Source organism: Barbus barbus (assembly GCF_936440315.1).
Source record: "Barbus barbus genome assembly, chromosome: 24".
In the NCBI taxonomy this organism is placed as follows: domain Eukaryota; kingdom Metazoa; phylum Chordata; class Actinopteri; order Cypriniformes; family Cyprinidae; genus Barbus; species Barbus barbus.
In genome coordinates this window covers 26,639,231-26,654,573 of record NC_136752.1, presented here as the reverse complement: position 1 = coordinate 26,654,573, position 15,343 = coordinate 26,639,231, and the positions used below count along the sequence as shown (strand labels likewise).

The 15,343-nt window shown below is 36.6% G+C and overlaps 1 protein-coding gene across 3 annotated transcripts in view; it reads left to right on the top strand.

Moving 5' to 3' along the window:
• Positions 1–10,742, top strand: part of LOC306844210 (DNA (cytosine-5)-methyltransferase 3A-like) — a 38,903-nt gene extending 28,161 nt beyond the window's left edge. For all 3 annotated transcript variants that reach the window (XM_079376177.1, XM_079376178.1, XM_079376179.1), the window contains 8 exons: positions 459–543; positions 1,818–1,963; positions 2,059–2,149; positions 2,239–2,387; positions 4,053–4,138; positions 4,249–4,318; positions 4,504–4,622; positions 4,950–10,742. In XM_079376177.1, coding sequence (XP_079232303.1) covers positions 459–543; positions 1,818–1,963; positions 2,059–2,149; positions 2,239–2,387; positions 4,053–4,138; positions 4,249–4,318; positions 4,504–4,622; positions 4,950–5,091 — 888 coding nt within the window. In that variant the 3' untranslated portion in view covers positions 5,092–10,742. The remainder of the gene's footprint in view (positions 1–458; positions 544–1,817; positions 1,964–2,058; positions 2,150–2,238; positions 2,388–4,052; positions 4,139–4,248; positions 4,319–4,503; positions 4,623–4,949) is intronic.
• The last annotated feature ends 4,601 nt before the right edge of the window (positions 10,743–15,343 follow it).

The window sequence follows — 15,343 nt, the reverse complement described above, 5'->3', positions numbered from 1 at the left end:
AGATAATGGCAGTCAATGGGACCCACGGCTTTGAGAGAAAAAAAAACATACACAGACAAAACCAAATTAAACCCTGCGGCTCGTGACGATACATTGAGGTCTAAAGACACGAAACAATCGGTCTGTGCAAGAAACTGAACAGTATTTATATAGTTTTTTTACCTTTGATCAGCTGCATGGTTCAACTGTCCTGGGTGCGTTCACAACAGCCGGCGCATGACGCGTCTTCTTGCTTTACGGCGGATCGGAGACTTATAAGTGCATTACCAGCACCTATTTCTCAAATGGACAATTGACACTCTATCTAAAATCTCAATTAGGAGTCTCAATGGTCCATTTGAGAGATAGGTTGGCGATAATGCACTTATAAGTCCCTCGGGAAACATTATAAAATAATTAAAAAAATGTATTTCATGACCTCTGTAAAAAGAAAAGTCTGTCCATTCTCTTCCTCTCAGGAACCGACAAAGTTGTATTCACCAATGTCAGCAGAGAAGAGGCAGCCAATCAGAGTGCTTTCTTTATTTGATGGCATCGCTACAGGTGAGATCACACCTGTGCTGCTTTAGTATCACTGAGATAATCTTATAGCTTTGTCATTATTTTGAATTACAATTTGTTTATATATTTGCTGTTTTCTCTTTAATTTTAAATTTTAGTCACTTTGTTCTGTTTTTGTTTTTTGTCTACTGTTTTTTGTTATTTATTCATTTCAGTTATTTTAGTACTTCAAGTTAAACTAAACAAAAATGAGAAATGTTTCCTTGACAACTTGGTGAAATGAATAATTAAGTAAAGAAATAATCACATTGTAGTCGCATGATCATGGTGTTGTCTGTGTGAGTAAAACTGAAATTTGAGAAGTGAATTGATTATTGTTAAAATACAGAAAATTGTTAGTAGGAAATAGATATCATAGTAAATAGAATCTAAAAATACAAGAACTGACATACATAAATAAACAAATGCATACATACAGCTGTTTGTGTGAATACAACTGAAATTTAAAGTGATTTAATGAAAACAATATGACGGTATGTTTTTTTTACATGTTAGTAAATTGAAGTAAAAATATTAAATGAAAACTAAAACTAACTGACAAATAAGTAAGTAAATACATAAATAAAGATTTACATGATTATGGAGTAATCTGTGTCAGTGAAAGTGGTATTGAATTGATAGTGAATTGATGAAAAACATGTAATTGAATTGAAATATACTAAATATTCAAGTAAATGAACACTAAGACTAAAAGAAACAACTAGCTGATATAAATAAGTAAATGATTAAATTAATAAATAAATACTCGTTTTTTAAATTGCATGATGATGGAGTCATCTGTGCAAATAAAACTGAGATTTACATTAAATTTGAAAATAGTATTCAAATAAAAACACCAAATGGAAATTATATATAAATCTATTAATAAAAAATAAAGGTAACACTTTGCTTTCTGCCTTTATGTATAATGCATTAATAAAGGGTTATTAAAGGGACATTATAATTATTCATGATGTGCCTTGTAATACATTATATCTTATCGTAAGTAATTATAACAGTGAGTTGATAAGTGTTATAATTCATGAGCTTGTCCAATGCATTATAAGGAATTACTAGGCATAATTAATGCACTAAAAATACTTTCATAACGCATTATATATAAAGACTTAAGTAAAGTGTTACCAAAATAAATTTAATTTTAAGATGAACAGCATTGCACATAATTTCTTTTATTGTTAGTGACATGTCCCTTTGATCAAACTCATGTGGTAGTGTGAATAAGCCTGTGTTTGTGTGTGTGTGTGTTTTGCTGTCAGGGCTCCTGGTGCTGAAGGATCTGGGCATTCAGGTGGAGCGGTATGTGGCGTCAGAGGTGTGTGAGAACTCCATCACGGTGGGGATAGTGCGACACAGGGGAAAGATCATGTATGTGGGAGACGTCAGGAACATCACACGCAAGCATGTGAGCATGTGTCTTTCTCTCTGTCCCTCGCTGTCTTTTATATTTGACACATTTTCTGATGTCTATCTCTGTTTGCGTCACATGTTTCCCTGCAGATTCATGAGTGGGGGCCGTTTGATCTCGTGATCGGTGGAAGCCCCTGTAACGATCTGTCCATCGTCAACCCTGCCAGGAAAGGCCTGTATGGTACGACACTCGCTCTCCAGGAGCAAAACCACAAAGTATGTGTGCATACTGATGCATTTGTTGTAATAAGTGTTTTTTCTTGTGTGTAGAGGGCACCGGCCGTCTGTTCTTTGAGTTCTACCGCCTGCTTCACGAAGCGCGACCCAAGGAAGGAGACGAGCGACCGTTCTTCTGGCTGTTTGAAAATGTCGTCGCCATGGGAATCAGTGACAAGAGAGACATCTCACGCTTTCTGGAGGTGTGTGCACACTCAAGACAAACACACACTCACATGCACAGAAGGTGAATCAAGTGTGCTGTTATCAGCACTGCCCTCTTGTGGTTGTACATATAACATACATTGTGCACAAACCGTATTTGGACACTGAAAAATATCTAAATTCCACAAGTCATTTTTTTTTTCATTTTCAACACTACATCAATTTTTTTATCATTTAAAACTAGATTTTTTTGTGAAATGTTTTGCTTTCTGTGGCTTTATGAGCTTCACTTAGGTTAGAATTGTATCTAATGCAGTGGCTTTGAGGTTAACTGATATTGATTTTTATTTTTTATTAAGTGTTTTTAAATTAGTTGTTTTCATCAATTCACTGATTTTTTTTTTATATATTTTTATTATATTTATTTAAAATACAATAAATATTTTATTATACTGAATGAAAATATAATATTTATTTTGTCAGTAAAAAACTTTTTTTTATTATTTTTTTTATTATTATATTTACCCCCGGTTTCACAGACAAGGCTTAAGCTTGTCCCAGACTAAAATGCATGTTTGAGCTGTCTCAACTGAAAACATTTTGCTCTGACATATCTTAAAATAGGTCAGTGTCATTGTTCTGTGTCAAGATGCACACCTTAATGTTTTCTTCCAAGACATTTTTGTAAAAGTTGCTTAAATATCTTAATTTAACTAAGGCCTAGTCCTGGCTTAAGATAAATCCCGTTTATGAAATCGAATTAATCGCACATTTCTTTGAAATTAATCGTGATGAATCCCACCTAACATTAAAGTTTTTAAATATACTTTTATATTGCAATAATTTCACATTCAATCTTCAAATTAATGTACAAACAACATATTTTTAAATATTTGTTTAATGGCATCTTATTCTATGACTGAAGGCCAGTATCACTGATACCAAGTAATACTGATTTCCCTATAAAAAATTTCCCTATTATTTAACCATTGACTATAGCCATTAAACATTACATTATAATTAAGAAATATCAATCTTAACATTTATTAGACTTTTAAACATCTAGTTTAAGTGAACTTAAAACAATCTTCACATAAACCCATTAAAATAAATGTTATATTTAGCTAGGCTACCTGTGCCTTTCAGCAGAAATATACAGAAATTGAATAAAGTTATCAAACACTAAATTCTAAACTAAATACAGATAAATACTTACAGCTATATAAAGTTATTCTTGATGACCCGACATCACAGCAGCGGGTTATTAGGTTGTTTTTGACTGCTATTTCTTTAAGAGATGTAGCTGCTGAACGTGACGTGGATCTGACACCCATTGTATTTTCTCTCAACTCTCATCACATTTTCTGACCCTTTTCAGTCTCTTCTATTGAGCTGACGAGTTGAATCGAGTATGTTAGATGAGGGAGACAGAGCTGGGATGCTCCAGGACAGATTTGAAAACCATTTCAGAGACATATTATATGCATGCACAGTTTTAAGGCATGTAGCTTTAATCGCCTTTTTGGTAACTTCATGCCTGACCACGACATTGCATGCGCAGTTTATTTCGCGCTTTGATATGAATTGATACAGACTTTTTGATTAAGTAAATGCAGCCTTAAAGAGCATAAGAGACTTTTTTCAAAAACATTGACTTTCTTCTGCAATATAATGTTGAATATAACGGTTCTGTCTGTGTTCAGTGTAATCCAGTTATGATCGATGCTAAGGAGGTGTCGGCTGCTCACAGAGCTCGATACTTCTGGGGAAACTTACCTGGAATGAACCGGTACGGCTACTTGAAAATCTGCTGTATGAGTGAGATTAGATGTTGTTGTTTGAGTTACATGTGAAACATCAGAAAAACAAGGGCACAAACTCTCTCTATCTCTCTCTCAGTCCTCTGAGTGCCATGATGAATGATAGACTCGACCTGCAAGACTGTCTGGAACATGGACGCACAGCTAAGGTGTGTGGCTTCATTTTGAAGGTTTTGTTGTACAAAACAAAAAAGATTGTTTGAACAGGTTGTCATTATTCCTGATGTTTTGTTTGTAAGTTGTTGTTAACGATATCCAGATTTCATTTCACATGGAGTCTAGAGTTTTGAGGCTCGTTGAGGCAGAGCTGAATTTATATTTCTGTTTTTTTCAGTTCGGAAAAGTGCGAACTATCACAACTCGCTCAAACTCAATAAAACAGGGCAAAGACCAGCACTACCCCGTCTTCATGAACAATAAAGAGGATATCCTGTGGTGCACGGAGATGGAGAGGTGAGGGCCTTCTAGTATTATTTCATGCCAAAATCTAAAGGGAAAACAGAACATTTTTGCAGAAAATAGAGCATATTGCTGTTTGGAGATTTTTACCGCATGACAAATTATTTTCATGAAACTTATTCATATTTCTCCCGAATTCTCATTACCATAAAAACCATTTGAATTCTTAAATATCTTTAAACTATTTAATTATTAAATAATTATTAAATTAATAAAATTATTAACAATAAAAATGGTAAATCATACTATATGAAAAAAGTGAAAAATACAGGTTCACCTTTATGTACTTGTGTGTAAAATCCTCTGCTGTGTGTGCTCCAGAATTTTCGGCTTCCCCGTCCATTACACTGATGTGTCCAACATGAGTCGTCTCGCCAGGCAAAGGCTTCTGGGAAGGTCGTGGAGCGTGCCTGTGATTCGCCACCTCTTCGCTCCGCTCAAGGAATATTTTGCCTGTCACTGAAGCTCCGCCCACCACACATCATGATGGCGTCTTGACATCCCTCCTCTTCCTGTCCTGCATATCCAATAAGCTCCACCTTCTTGTGATCCTCATTTTTGCTTGTGGCTTCTGAATGGCTGGTGCTATCCTAATATTACTATTCAACTCACTAGACAGCCACATTTCAGATATTTATTTGAAAACATAATTGAAAACAGATTTTAGATTTTCTTGTATTTTATTGTCTGTCATTTTAGTTTTTTTTAGTTTTTTTGTCATGTTCCAACTGTGACAATTCTTTCTCTCTCACACAACTGACAGAGACAAAATGTGTGTGTTAGCAAGTGTATGTTTGTCCGAGTGTGAAAATATAGAGCACAAAGCGCTGGATGACAGGTGTGAAACAGAAGCAGATGCTCTCTCGAAGCAGGCGAATCCCACCCCCTAACCCTAAAACTTACGTAACGCCGTGAACTAACCAGGTATGATATGGAAGCTTTAAAGAATCAAGTCATATTTGATGTTTAATATATAAAGAATCTCACAGAAAGTATGTCTAAGTCATATTTCACCCTGATATCAAAAGTAATTTTTTCCCCCTATTATTCTATTGACAATTAAGTACATTTACCCAATAAAATAGCATTATTGTATATATATATATATATATATATACATATATATGTATATATATATATAACATTATGCAAAAAAATTAAGGTTCTAAAATGGGCTAAGAAGAAACACAAATTCTTAGTTTTTTATCTTTGGATGAAATTTGACATTGGCCATGTTTTCATGAGATTGAATAAGCAGTGCTAAAATGCTATTTCTACTATTACATGAATAGAAATCAGGTAAATCACATCTAGTTTGGACGAAGTGTCAGATTAACATGGAAGAAATGCAATTTATCACTTATCGCTTTGTCATGTGGTGCCTGGTTAGTATACGTGTCTTTAACATCGACACAAACATAATTTTCATAAACACACATTTCCTGTAAGAGAGAAGATGTGCTTGAAAAATCAACAATACACTGTTTACAGGTTGCAGTCTTATTATGGTACTACTAAACTTCAGCAACTATTCACTCACAACTAACTCCACTATGGTGCTCTTTCTCTCTCTCTATCTCTCTCTCTCTCTCTCTCTGTCTCTTTGCCTCTCCCTCAGCAATACAAACACAGCACACAGTCCTGTATGATGCCTTTCTGCTGGAGCCTATAGGGCACATATGAGAGCGCTGTGTCCCATCACACACACACACACACATGCATGCTGAGAGCTGTGTTACACACTCATACACACCTTAACGGGACAGTTCACCCAAAAATAAAACGTCTGTCCTCATTTATTCACCCTCTCGTCATTCCGACCACATACACACTGCAGCTAAATTTGATTCTTAGTTCACTTTTTAGTGCTTAATCCTGTTCTGTACACACCCCTTCCACAGTAGTAGCTTTCGCTTTGTCCCGCAAACTATAAAAACAACCCACGGAAACATTGTAAAAGTAGTCCTGTTCTGCGGGAAAACACTGGTATGGAACCAAATTCAACAACTAGTTGTTCATGAAGTATTTAAGCGTATATCAGAATAGTCTTTTCTGTATGTGCGATGTAAGAAATCACAGTGAAGGAGGTATGTTTTGTCTCATTAGTGTTGCCAGATCTATCTAGAAAAAACAGCAAATAACAAGCCTGTAATTAGCTTAAAAACAAATGCTTTATCTTGTACATAAGCCACATACCAAAATACCATGCCATGCACCTGCTGTATGAGTAAAAACAAGCCCAAAGAGGATTAATAAGCGTTGCTTATAATAAGTGGAAGTGGCAACCCTTCAAGAGCAAGATCCGCAAATCAGCCTTTCAAACTTAAACAAAACACAACGGCTCTGTTGGCGGTGGTTTAATTTACATTGACGAACACAACGAGTCTTTGGTCATTTTAATGAGGTGAATAACTGATGACAGGTTTCATTTCTGGGTGAACTACTCCTTTGTGAGAGAATATTATTTTCTTTATAACATCATGCCGTTGTATCTGATGCAGTATTCTGCCAACAACACACACTGACCTTCCGCATGTAGAAATGGAATGACTTGCATCCGATTCTGCCAGATCTTGCCGTTTCAGTCCAGATACCACCACTCTTACTGTATTTTGTGTTTGTGTGTGTTCGGTCGGGTATCAGGGCTGTTGTGTCATTTTTAGCCCCTGCATGTGTTTCTACCCTTGGTGCAGAAATTCAATGGTGCCGCAGATACTCCATGGTGCTTCGTTCTCACTCTCTCCTGGCTTGCATTCTGCTTCAGGTTCAGCTCGGCTACGTTCACACTGCAATTGCGTGATTTTGGTCCCAGATCTGTTGTTTGATGAAAAATCATGTTTTCATCTTCTATCTGAGACACTTACGTATATGGAAATTTATCACAGAAACATGCAATGGGGTTCATGCAATTTTTTTTACTTCCACTACTGGTCAAAAGTTTGGGGTCAATAAGATTTTTTTTTTAAAGATTAATATGTTTATTCAGCAAGGATGCATTAAACTGATTAAATGTGACATTAAAGACAATGTTACAAAAGATTTATACAGTATTTCAAATAAATGCTGTACTTTTGAACATTAAAGAATCCTGAAAAATGTCAGTTTTCACAAAATATGGTGTTTTCAACACTGAAATAGTAAGAAATGTTGCTTGAGCAGCAAATCAGCATATTAGAATGATTTCTGACGGATCGTGTGACACTGAAGACTGGAGTAATGATGCTGAAAATTCAGCTGCGCATCACAGGAATAAATGAAATTTAATTCAAATAGTAAACAGTTACTTTTAATTGTAATAAATCTCAAATCTTGCTGTTTTACTGTATTTTTGATTAAATTTAGCATTAGTGTGCATTAGAGACTTTTAAAACGTTTTCAAATCTTACCGACCACAAACTTTTGAAAGTTAGTGCAATTGCACCATTGATTTAACCTTTCCATAAATTCAGATCATTTTTCAATTCTACTATATGAAGTCTTGAAAAGAAGATTGTAATATTTAAATAAAATGTATAAATAAATATATTCAAATGCCTTTATTTAAAGAAAATGTCTTAAAATCTGAGGCCACACTGAAAATCTGGGATTCGAAGTATAATGTGAAAAATAAACAGATTTATTTGTAGGATTTCGAGGAAAATAATTGACATAATAATACAATATTTCAGGTTCAGAATTAGGCTCATGTGATGTGAGCGTAGCCTTTCTCTCTGGTGCTGAACTGCGTACCGATCAGTAAAAGTGCTAATCTAAAGGCTGACTGGTATTGTGTTTCTGCCGTTTCGGTTTTTGATAGTCGGGATTCTGGGAAAGTGGCCCATCTGTGTGATGTCATAAAAGCTGGTCACATGGTGCTCCCAGAATCCAGAGTCCTCTTGTGGTGCAAGTGGAGAGTTCACACTTGGAATACGTGCAAACTGGATTACTGTACAACTCTACTACGTGTGCTGTTTTATAATCCTGTTTGACATCTGAAGTAAACAGGACTCTGGTGCTCACAGAGATGTGCTTCAAAAATCGAGGATTTTTGTATGAATTTACTAATTCAATTGGCCCTCGCTGGAGGGAAAAGTTTATACAGACCACATTTCAACTGGGAAAGCAAACTTTTTTGGTTTCCCTCTAACCAAACTAGCACATTGGACTACTTCTTATTTGAGGGTTGCTTTGAAACTTTTGGCTGACGTGTTGAAAGCCAACTCATTACCTGAAAGATGGTTTTATTTACAGTTTAGCTTCAGATCTGAATTATTATATCACAGTTGATGTTGAGATATGCTTACGGCCCACAGGTTATAGGAAACTTCTGCTTTAGCTCATGCTCAGAAGCCAGACTTAAAGGAGAACATCCTGCTGTTTAGTTGTTGTTTGATAATAGTAATTCACTTTTCAGCAGTAATTCACACTCCAGAGGCAGACTGTTATGCTTTTGGGTCAAGATTCTGAAAAGTAACATCTGAAATGCAGGATGTTCTCCTTTCAAGGTTGGCTTGGTAGAATCTGACTCCTTTAGCAGGATCTTTGTGGCACTGTGCTGGGTCGAACCGCTCGTAGCCTTAAAGTCTGTTTGTGTTTGTTTGGTGAAGGCTGGTGAATCTCGTAACGCAACGTGAGGTTTGATTGTTATTAGTCGAGACTTAAGTGGTCAATGAATTGTACATAGATAAGTTTGCCTCTTTTTTAGAAATGTATTACATTTTGTGTGCTGGGTGTTTTTCAATTCATTTAGAGTAATTCTGCCGTGATTATTGGCTAGTGTACGATTATATGCATGGCTGTTATAATAAAGGGGGTGGGGTCAAAGGAGGGGCTGTGAGCTAGTGATGGGCGTGGCTAATTATTGCAAAGACCAGAGAATTCTTTTCTATTTATGAACCCTGTTGGGGAAGATGATGGACAGGTGATGTGCTCGATGGCCAACCAATAACCTGTTGTCGGCTTTAAAGGAGGCGGGGTCTTGCCTGAGGTTATTTTAGGAATAATATCTCGAATCAGAGAGAGTTGTTTCACAAAGGTGCTATACAATTTATTCTTAAATGATGAGCTAGAAAAGAATGACGTGAAAATATATCGTTGAGAAGTGACTTGGTCTTGACAATGACTGTTTTTATGTTGTGTAGTCTTGAAAAAGCACTATTATTTTACTCTTTTATGAATATATTAACAAAAGGCATTTTAACTTTGTACTTGATGAAAATGTAAAAGTAAAAAAGATGAATAAAAATGTATAGATTCATGTGTTTTAGCCTAGACATTACTGTAGTATGTGCCTCTCAGTAAGAAACATTCATTCATACTGTATTCACATGCTGCCTTCAGGTCACGTCGGAACGATCGTATTTACGAGTCGAGCGCTTACCGTTGAGAAACTCTGGATGTTCTTGAATTTTTTGGGTTTCGTGTCAGTTAATCGACCCAATCAGTCATAATTTGGTTTTCATTGCAATTGCCACATAATTTAGGTTGTATGCATATGGTGTGAGAAGTAGCGTATCAGAAAATACGAAAATAGCCAGAGGGAACAAAACTACATTTCCCATAATTCCCTGCAGTAGTGTCAAAAACAGCACCCAATGCACATCTCTTCATTTTCTGCTAAAAAGCTTATTTGTCAGGAAATATGAAATACATTTGATTTCCGACCACTTTGCATCGACTTTCAAACTCGTAAGTAGGAGCTTCCCCCGAGGACTTGAAGGCAGCATTACTGTACACTGTTACGTAACTGCTTGGAAGTGATGGCAAAACTACATTACCCAACATTCCTTTCTACAGACTCCCTCCATGTACACTTGCTACGATCAGACTGTATTGTTTTTTTATATATGATTGTTGTTGCCTCAATATTTATTGCCCTACAGCCTCGTCCATCTGATCAGTTCACAGGTCTCTCTCATATACTTTTTCTTCATCCGCTGTAACACATTTATCCTCACCCTCTCTCTCTCGGTGTGGCTGTAGTTCTGTTGTGTTTCGATGGTCTTTGGAGTGTTTTAGTAGCAGTTCATCCTTCCATAATTCTCTCTGTACGCAGTGAAAGGAGAGACAGACAGACACGGGGCTCCTTTCCTGTGCACTTGTGCTGGGGAACACTTGAATTAAATGTACTGTTTTTGTGCTAAAATCAGCCTCGTTGTGTCTTTCTTATGGTGCGAGTGAAGATCATTAAGGGGATACTTCACCCAAAAATGAAAATTATCATCATTTATTGATGCTCAAGTTGTTTTAAACCTTTATGAGTTCCTTTACTTTACTTTATTGTTTATTTTTACAGGAACAATGCACAATTAAAAGTAATTGCACCAGAGTTAGCTAATAGCCCATTTACATCTGCTGTCCCTGGGCAGGTAAACAAATTCAATAACATACAATATTACATATACACCACATAGAACATCACAATACATATATCCACAAAAGTAAAAAACAATATATAAAAAAACACAAGACTTACAACACAGTCATTAGTGGTTGCAAATTTGTTCTGATAGTATCCAGTGCTTAAGATTAGTTTTAAAAACTATGTATCTGTCAATGCTTCGAATGTTTGTAGGTAAAGAATTCCATAACCCCGAGCAGATGCTCTTGTCCTACCGGCACTGCCGTTATGGGCCAGGCATCCCCTAAGAGGAGGGGGGAGCAAGATTATGGATAATTTTGTACATCAGGCATACATCACTGTAAAATACAAAATTATCAAAATTTTACTTTTTCAAAATAGTACAATAATGGTAATCCCTTGGTTTTTTTGTCTAGCACTTTCAAAATTTGTTTATAAAGAGAGTACACAGGCTTAAGTGTGGTCGCACCTGCCTGTGACCAGGTTGTTATACAATATGACAAATGAGGAGGAATCAAAGTATGTACAAAAAGTAGTGCAGCTGATTGAGACAGTTGATGCCTGATGTTTTTTAAATTATTTAAATTGAATTGAACATTATTTATAACTTTTCTTACTTGTTTTTAAAAGACAGGCGTTGGTCAATTATTCTTCCTAAATATTTGACGTGTCACACATTTGATTGCTTCACCATTGAGTACGATATCAGGATTCACAGAGTTATTTTTTCGTGCAGTAAAATACATGCAAACTGTCTTGCATGAACAAAAAGCACAGTATCATCTGCATAAATTAAAACGTTAACACCTGGACATACTTGAGGGAGATCATTAATATAAATACTAAATAAAATGGGTCCTAAAATAGACCCTCGAGGAACCCCTATAGGACAGCTAGCAAAAGAAGAACACTTATCAACCACTCTCGTACATTGTTTCCTCTTAGTCAAATATGATCAGGTCAAGGCAGTAGCAGATAAATTAAAATTCTGAAGTTTGGAAATTAAACAGCTATGATTAACGATGCCTTTGCACGATCTAAAAACACAGCACCAGCAACACCACCTTTGTCTGACTTCTAATTTGTTTGACAAAAAAAACAATTAGCCTTTATGTCCTTCTATTGAACATTACAGAGGATATTTTGAAGAATGTTGGTAAACAGTTATTGCTCCCCACTGACTTCCAGTATGGAAAATAAACTATGGAAGTCAATGGCTACCATGCAGCAAACTCGTAATGTTTGGAACAACACAAGGGTGAGTAAATGATGATAAGTCTCATTTTTGGCTGAACTACTCAACAACTGTCTTGGGGTAGCTAGTTGATATAAATTCTAGTCCGAACTACTTTAAACACAGTTGTTAAGAGCAGATTACCTGTACTTAAAGCTTTAGACATTAAATAAAAATTCTCATTGAACACACCTAGTGACAGCTGTAAACATCCTCCCAGGCCAGGCCATATCTGTTAAATGAAAAAACGCCTCTGTGGCTCTAATCACTTTCACGCGACTCCAGTTTCGTTTCTCATGAACGGACTGTCCCAGGATCACAATCATCCTTCAAAATGTGGATTCTGTTGGTCATTTTGGTCTTTTTTTTCGTGGATGGTAAATATGACCATTTTAGCTTCTCTACTTAAATAGTCCGACAGATATTGGTAGATCCGCCTCAAAGAAAAGCAATGCTACATTGTGATATTTCTCACAATTCAGATTATTTCTCACTGCACTTATCTCACGATATACACAGTTGCTATTAATTGTTTGTGACTCATTTGTTTTTAAGCGTTGTCTCACAATTAGCCGAAACGTCTTGCATAAATATTTGACTTTTTATTCCAGTATTTGACATTTTAAAAACGAGTTAATATGGTTGACTGTGCTGTCGTGTCACTCAGCCACGAAAGCAAACGGTAACATCGCCTTTACGATTGTTTGTTTAAACAGTAACGCGCATGCTTTTATATGTGATTCCTTCTTATTCACAGGAAAAACCATTAACGAATTTCTTCACGCGATGACCGCAGCGGCGTGTCAGCTGTACCTGGTGCTGTTACACCTGCGCCATGCCGCTCAACACTGCGCCAAAGCTGCTTGGACAATTCTACTCCGAATTCTTGCTGATTATATATTAGTGAGGTATGGTTCTAAGTTCGAACGCTTCAGGCATGCTTTGAATTGTAACAGAAGCGGCGCTGTTCATTTCCTGGAGGCGGTGTGTTTGATCTTGGAGTCGCTCGCACAGTTTCTGACAGTCGTGTCGACTCTGTGTGTCGCTATCAGACAGGTCCCGCAGGCGGCGCTGTTTCTCATTGCGTCCACGGTGCGCTGGGCCGCGCAACAAATGCTGCTGCCCTCCAATGAGGACATGGATGCATGGGAGAAAGTACAGAAACAAACGAGAGAAGAAATACAGAAACAAACAGGACAGCTCGGGGAATACCTAAATCCTGATCAGTTCACAGGGAAAAAAAGACGCTGATTATTGCATCCTCTGAAAACACCACCTGGTTGCTCTTTTCCATGCACTTACTATAAAACAAGTAGAATATGTTGATTATATAACATCGTTTCGCTCTACTGAAAAGTTTTGAGTTGTATTTCGATGATGAATTATATAACTGAAAGATCACGTTGCAATTCTGCATGTCGGTTTACTATCTGAATTTTTTATAAACACAAAAGCACCATAAAACCAGCTTCTGATGCCATAACAGGTTTGTATGTTTACATTGATCATCTGAAGTTGAGTGAGCTGAACTTGAGAACCAGCACAAATGCTCTGTTGCTATTTTAAATAGTGAAGCATCTTTTAGGCACTTCTGTGTGTTTGTGTGTGTGTGTTTAACAGATATGGGGAAGTCGTGGCCTAATGGTTAGAGAGTCGGACTTGTAATCCGAAGGTTGCGGGTTCGAGTCTCCGGCCGGCAGGAATTGTAGGTGGGGGGAGTGAATGTCCAGCGATCTCTCCACCCTCAATACCACGACTGAGGTGCCCTTGAGCAAGGCACCGAACCCCCAACTGCTCCCTGGGCGCCACAGCATAAATGGCTGCCCACTGCTCCGGGTGTGTGTTCACGGTGTGTGTGTGTGTGTTCACTGCTGTGTGTGTGCACGATGGATGGGTTAAATGCAGAGCACGAATTCCGAGTATGGGTCACCATACTTGGCTGAATGTCACTTCACTTTCTTTTCTTTCTTGTTTATGATGAATTGTGGGGACCAAATGTCCCCACAAGGATAGTAAAACCTGACATTGTGGGGACCGGCCTGCGTAACAATGCAAACAGGTTTTCTGTAAGGGGTAGGTTAAGGGTTAGGGGATAGAAAATATTGTTTGGTCAGTATAAAAGTAATAGAAATCTATGGAAAGTCCCCACAATTCACAGAAACAAACGTGTGTGTGATTATGTACATTTATCTTAACATATCTGTGTTTTTCATTATGTTTCTCTGTGCTGCTTAAAAAACAACAAGGAAACATAAACACTTATCAACGTTACTATAATGATAATTTATCATACAAAAATAGGCTATATATTTTTAAATTATGTAATTTTAGAATTAATGCATGCAGTTATTAAAATTATAAACCTAAATGACATGCATTTGAAATAATTTTTTTGCTGTGGAATGCTATTATCTGTACGAACATGTCTATGAGCTACAAAATTAAATAATCTATTCTTCAATAACAGTTAAAAATATATGTTCAACACCTAGAGCAGCTACTGCAGGTTTATTCTGCGTATGGCACTAAAACACATAGCCACAGTAGCCTACTTACACACTTTAGTTTACACTTTCAGCCATCTTGAGCAAAGCTGAGTGAACGTTAGATGTCAGACGATAAACACTCATAATATTAAACTTCACCTGAGAGAGATTGACAATAATACTGTTTTAATTGCAGCATCCAACACTGCTTTGATTTGAGTGTGCGAAGCACTACATTTTAAAAGTGAATATATATCTTTGCTAGAGTTACGATGTTAAAAATGTTATTTATGAATATTGTTTTTACTAAGCAACGACACTGCTGGCACCATATGGTAACAAAATCTATCACTCAGCAAACATTTTCGTGACGTTTACCTTGTCACTAGAACCGGTGTGTCTTCATTTCTCACGGACAGACTGTCAGTCAGATCACAGTCATCATCAAAATGTGGATCCTGTTGGTTATTTGGATTATTTTTTTCATGGATGGTAAAATAAGTGATGACAGAATTTTTTATGGACTATTCCTTTAAAGGTGCTGTAAACGATTTATCTGTTTTGCTAACTGTATGATTTATGGCTGCCTTTCTGTTAACTTTTGAAGGGGACTTTATTTCATTTTTCTTTGTGCTGCTTGGAAAAAAAAGGAATA